We start from the raw sequence: 6,149 nt of genomic DNA, 5'->3' as shown, positions 1-6,149 counted from the left end.
CAGCAGCAGCCCACAACAGTGCCTCAAATCCGTGTTCCAGCTACAGCCACACAAACCAAAGTGCTCCCGCAGGTGAGTTGCGTAGCTCTGACGTCTGATCTGACTTGTGGTGTTTTGGTGTGATGCACAGGCATTTTGTGCTTCTTTGGAGCATGCGCGAACTGCAGGCAAGAGCACAGAAACAGTTTTACATATGCAATACTGTTCAGTGCTCTGTTTTTCATCATCAAAATGTGCATTACATAAAAAGTCTGTCGAACTTAGAATCACAGAATCATTAAGCTTGGAAAAGACCGTCAAGATCATCAAGTCCAGCCATGAACACAGCAGCACCACCATTTTCATTAGTAAACCATATCCTCAAGTGCATCATCTGCACATTTTTTTGAACACTTCCAGGGATGGTGACTCCACCACTGTCCTGGGCAGTCTGTTCCAATGCTTTATGACCCTTTCTGTGAAAAAAATTTTCCTAATATCCAAGTTAACCTCCCTGGTGCAACTTGAGGCCAATTCCTCTTCTCTTGTCTAGAAGAAGAGACTGACACCCACCTCACTGCAATTCCAAGCAGTTGGAATCCTTGCAAGGGAATTCTTGTGAACTCCTCTGAACTTGCAAGCTGTGGCACAATACAAAGAAGAACCACTAGACTGTTCCTACTATGGTCATCTGCTCATAGTCTTCCTCCTCTTTTCTGTAGGCTGTGATGACTCTGCCTGTAAAAGCTCAAAGTAGCCCTGTGCAGGTGCCAAGAGGAGGAAGCTCCATGGCCAGCCAGGCAAGTATCACCGTGACAGGGCTGCCTGCAGTGCCCAGCCCTGCTGTGAAGCCAGTGACCAGCTCTCCAGGCAGTTCTGCTGCCAGCACCTCCTCCACCACTGTCATTCAGAACGTGGCTGGCCAGAACATCATCAAGCAGGTGAGAGGGAGGGAGAGACAAGGAATTGGGCTCCACGACCTGGTTGTTTCCTCTTTGTTGCACAGATGTGAACACTTGTGAGCTGTAATGCTGTGTGAGTTGATGGACTGTGCAGACTGAAGCAGTGCTGGTTTTGTGTGCTTGAGCCCTGTTTTCAGGTATAGGTGAAAGATGTGTTGGTGCAGGTACTTTAGTGAGTGATCTCTCCTTCATTTTGTTTGGAAAAGAAACCAGCCCCACAGTGTTTCCTGGGAATGCCATCTGATACACAACCAGAACCATTTTCAGTAGTGTACTGAGTGCTAGTCTCATTCCACTTGCATTCTAGTGGGAGCAAAAAACTTCCTGTTGGGAAGTTCTGCTTTGAGCGTGCCTTGGACCTTGTCCTGGTTTGCCAGAACCATTTCTCTGATCTCTCCCAGGTGGCTATTACAGGACAACTTGGCGTGAAGACCCAGGCTGGAAGTGGCATCCCACTCACAGCGACCAATTTTCGGATCCAAGGGAAGGACGTGTTGCGCCTGCCCCCGTCCTCCATCACCACGGACGCGAAGGGACAGACAGTGCTGCGCATCACCCCAGACATGATGGCCACCCTGGCCAAGTCTCAAGTCACTACTGTCAAACTGACTCAAGACCTCTTCACAGCAGCTGCAGGAAGCAGCGCTGGTGGGAAAGGCATCTCCGCAACTTTGCACGTGACATCCAACCCTGTCCAGGCTGCTGAGTCTCCAGCCAAGACCAGCACGGCCTCTCCTGCCTCTTCCAGCCCAGCTGGAGGCACCGTGGTTAAAGTGACTCCCGACTTAAAGACTGCAGAGCCAACAAGCTCCGCTTTCCGCCTGATGCCTGCCCTGGGCATGACCGTGGCAGATCAGAAGACCAAAGCCATAACCACGGTGGCATCCACAGAGGCCAAGCCAGCTGCCACCATCAGGATTGTGCAGGGGCTGGGGGTGATACCCCCCAAAGCCGGGCAGACCATCACTGTAGCCACTCACGCGAAGCAGGTGCCGTCATCGTCAGCAGTGAGCGTTGCTGGCACAGCGCACACCTCCTTACCCACCGTGAGTGCCACCGTGTCCAAAGCAGTTGCTGTGGCCTCGGGAGCTGCGGGGACCCCCATAACGCTGGGCACAGGAGCCACGGCTGTGCGGCAGGTGCCCGTCAGCACCACAGTGGTATCTACGTCCCAGGCAGTGAGTAATGCTGAGCTCTCACTGGGGGTGGGGAGGGAAGGGGGGTGCCAAAGTAAACTGGTATTTTATGGCTGAAAACTGCATCCACTCAAATTAATATGGCAGAGTCATACAATGATTTAGGTTGTGAAGGACATTAAAGCTCATTCAGTCCCACCTCCTGCCATGGGCAGGGACACCTTCTATAGATCAGGTTACTCCAAGCCTCATCCAGCCTGGCCTTGAACACTTCCAGGGATGGGGCAGCCACAACTTGTATTCTGGTTATGGATCTGCAACTCATTTCATGGTGTTCAAAGTGCAGCTAAATGCCCTCAAAAAGTCAGATACTTCCCTTATCTCCTCTCTCAAGTGAATGAAATAAACTTTACACGTCTGAAGTCCTGCCTCATGCAGCTCTTGTGTCTTGCCCCACACCTTGGGAATAATTTCCCTTGGAATGGTGTCATAGAAAGTTCAGAACTAGAAGTGCTTGTTACTTGTACTAACTTTTTTACTGATTATGCCCTGTAATGCTATTTTAATGCCCAAATCTGAAGGCACCATGAACTGTATTGTGGTTACATAAGCTAACAGACACTGTGGTGGTTTCCTAAGGATAAAAGTCATGGATCCTGTGGTGCAAAGATGACGTGGATTTTCAGGGTTCAGGTAGCTGTGTAGTGAATGAGAGGGAGGTGAATTTTAAGGAGCCTGAACTGGAGCACAGATTTTCATCAGCAAAGCTGCTGCTCCCAGGACTCCCACAAAGCAGCCAATGTTGTCGTGCAGTTTCTCTTCTGAGCTCCCCACAGCTCCTCACATGTTCTTCCTGTTCCCCAGGGCAAACTTCCAGCACGGATCACGGTGCCCCTGTCAGTGATCAGCCAGCCAGTGAAGGGCAAGAGCGTGGTCACTGCCCCCATCATCAAGGGCAACCTCGGCGCCAAGTGAGTGCTTTGCATCTTGTAGCTCTGCTTTAGAAATTGGCTGAGGAAGGCCTTTGTTCAGTGTGTTCCTGGGGAGCAAGCAAGCAGAGGCTGGAATAGGATTGCAGTCTGTTAACAGGTCTATCAGCTGCAAGAGACTGAGGGGATATGGTGTCTGCAAAGAGATTGTAATTTTTATTTATTTATTTTGAGATGCAGGTTCTAGCAGATACACTGAAGAAAAAACATTCTGTACCTTGAAACCAGATGTTCGATTAGTTCTGTGTGTTTGAGCAAGAATTAACACACTGAAAAATATCTGTAATCTGAAGCCTTCTCTCCATTCAAGAGAAGTTAACCACCTTAGTGAGAATTCCTCTGGCATTCAGATATTGAAGTCTTTTTTTTTATTCTTCCATAAATTCTGGTAGTGTCTCCCTTAGTTAATATTTCAAGTGCTCAGCTGTTTTCTGCATTGAGAAGTATTCAGGTCTGATCAGGCTAACCCAGTGATGTGCACAGTCCAGAGTAAATGGGTGTGATTTGTGTGCTAAGTTAATTCTGTATCAGTTATAAATAATGACATAAATTTGTCACTAGTGTATTTGCCAGTTTTATGGGGGAAAAAATCCACTACTTAAAATGGTTAGTATATGTGGTAGAACTATAATCTACTAGCAATTGAGGAATGGCTTGGAGTTGGAAAGATCAAGCCTGCTGTGTAACCTTTCAACAATTATTTTTCCTTAGCATCAGTGGATTAGGCAGAAATATCATCCTGACTACAATGCCAGCAGGGACTAAACTGATCGCTGGGAACAAGCCTGTGAGTTTTCTGACTGCACAGCAACTACAGCAGCTGCAGCAGCAAGGCCAAGCCACGCAGGTAAGACCACCTAGAATGATCATTCTATTTGCTTTTTTACAACTTAACAGCTCGAGGAGGACTTTACACTGGATACATGGGGTTGCAGAAAAAGAACAGGCACACAGCTTGGTTGTAGTGTCTGCATTAAGCACATGGAATCCATCTTCACCTTTACCTTCTCTCCATCCAGATAAAGTTTTTAAATATTTTTGAAGCACTGCCAGTATAATGACTGTAAAAGTCCTGTCAGGATTTTTCTATACACTCGCAGTCTTTGTAGTGCTTTGTACTTTGTCTTCTGTGGGTCACTTTTTCTTGAAGAAATCACATAACTGCTTTGCATATCCATCTTTCTGTCTGGAAACTTAGTGTTCCATAATTCCAAGTAATTAATCTGCATTGAAGCTGATAGTAACAAGTCTGTAGAAGTGAGGTATCCAATGGATCCAAGTCCTTGTTCTGAAAATGTGTGAAAGCAGCTCACATAATAGGTTTTTATTCAAACTAGTTTTCAGGCCTTCCTCTCTAATCTGGAAATCTCCTGTCACCATCCCACATGGGCAGTGGGTGGAATGATCTTCCTGAGGCAGATTCTGTTCTGGGAGTGTTTTTGGTACTTGGTCTTTTTCCTATAACTGAGTTTTTGTTGGCAGCAGAAGCAGGTACTTTACCAGAGCACAATGCAGGTTGCAGTCATTTTGTCACCAGGTTGTTCTTGAGACAAGTTCTCTCTTTCCATTTCACACAGGTGCGAATTCAAACAGTTCCAGCCTCCCATCTGCAGCAGGGAACAGTCTCTGGCTCTACTAAAGCAGTGTCCACCGTGGTTGTGACAACAGCTCCATCTCCAAAACAGACCCAGGATCAGCTGTGAACACTGGTTTGAACATGGATCAGTTTCTAAGAACTTCCCTGAGCCTCATCCTCCATCCAGCCAACCACCTGAGGCTGCCTAACCCTAACCATGTCTTGGGATTGGACTGGGTTCTGCCCTTGCCTTCTCCAGGGTCAGCACTGCAATGTCTGGGTAGAAATTCCACAGGAAAAAACCATGCTGTACTACAAAACAAAATGTTTCAAGCCAGATGTGTAAATCCAGGTTCTGTGAAATTGATAATCTAAGAAATGTCTTCCTGTTCTTTGTTCTCTTTCCATCCAAAGGACTTTTGGCAAATACAGTTTCTGTGCATTTTGGGTTGTAGACAAAGCAGTTATCCTGGATCTTCATTAAGCAGGAAAAGTTGCTTGGAAGGGGTTATTCAGTGGCTTTTCAAAGTCATGGAGAAGATGTCTCCTTTTACTGGCTGTCACTACTGTTACCTAGTGACTCAGGATGGTGTCCTTGACACCAGAGCTATTGTAACTCAATCCTTGTCAGGTTGCTGTCATAGGGTGAAAGTCAAGGTGGTTTTTTGCTGGAACAGAGTGAGTGACCATGGGGAAGAGGGAGAGAAGATGCAGAAAGTCATTGTGTAAACAAGTCTGTCAGCAAATGGGACTGTAGTGGAAAGGAAAAAGTTGGTGTTCACCAGAAAGATCCTCTTCTAGTTTTCCTCAACAAATAAACCTTTTTATCCGTGGAAACAAACTGTACCTTGGTTTAAAAGGTCAGAGTATGTTTTCAAATACCCTCAAACTGTTGTCTCTTGGGTTCTGAAGAAATAGTTTAACCCATGACCCTGGCCATTAGTTTTGTTTTTACTTTTGCAGTTTTATCTGTCTATGTAAATATTTTTGAATTTTGCACATACTGGAGATGAATCTGTGACTGTTCTGACATGACGTTGAAGCTGAATGAGATCAAAAGATGTGTTGGACCAGGAGAATAAAAGTGTAGAAAGCCTTACAGATCTCTGCCATCTCCTTTCAGTTCTTTACAACGTGTTTTGTGTACAATCATTGTCTAGCTTGCCAAGGGCTAATAGCCTGTTCATCTTTTTGGTAAGATGGTTCTTTTTAACCCGGTCTTTTTTTGTAGTCTTTTTTTTAAAGATGTGGTTTGCTCCAAGTTATATATTATAGAATATAATACATTTAAAGAACCAAATTGTACAATTCAGGACTGTTGTGGTGGGAGCTCTGTATGTTACTGTTTTGCTGGGCTTCAGGCTGGGGTTATGGATCATTCTGTACTGTATCTAACCCACTTCAGAGCAGCTTTGAAGGAAAACAGGTATTTCAATAAGAAAAGAAATGGCTGGATGTAAATACTGAGTTAGCAGGACAGATCAGTTCAGCATTTGAAAGCAAGTGC

The 6,149-nt window shown here is 45.7% G+C and overlaps 1 protein-coding gene across 1 annotated transcript in view; it reads left to right on the top strand.

Annotated features, from left to right (window-relative positions):
- Positions 1-5,745, top strand: part of NFRKB (nuclear factor related to kappaB binding protein) — an 18,164-nt gene extending 12,419 nt beyond the window's left edge. Inside the window, exons 22-27 of the mRNA XM_017738336.1 lie at positions 4-72; positions 702-920; positions 1,343-2,119; positions 2,942-3,048; positions 3,778-3,913; positions 4,644-5,745. Coding sequence (XP_017593825.1) covers positions 4-72; positions 702-920; positions 1,343-2,119; positions 2,942-3,048; positions 3,778-3,913; positions 4,644-4,769 — 1,434 coding nt within the window. The 3' untranslated portion in view covers positions 4,770-5,745. The remainder of the gene's footprint in view (positions 1-3; positions 73-701; positions 921-1,342; positions 2,120-2,941; positions 3,049-3,777; positions 3,914-4,643) is intronic.
- The last annotated feature ends 404 nt before the right edge of the window (positions 5,746-6,149 follow it).

This window comes from Corvus brachyrhynchos, unplaced genomic scaffold, assembly GCF_000691975.1.
Source record: "Corvus brachyrhynchos isolate BGI_N302 unplaced genomic scaffold, ASM69197v1 scaffold46, whole genome shotgun sequence".
Taxonomy (NCBI): domain Eukaryota; kingdom Metazoa; phylum Chordata; class Aves; order Passeriformes; family Corvidae; genus Corvus; species Corvus brachyrhynchos.
This window is presented reverse-complemented; position numbering and strand designations above follow the sequence as displayed.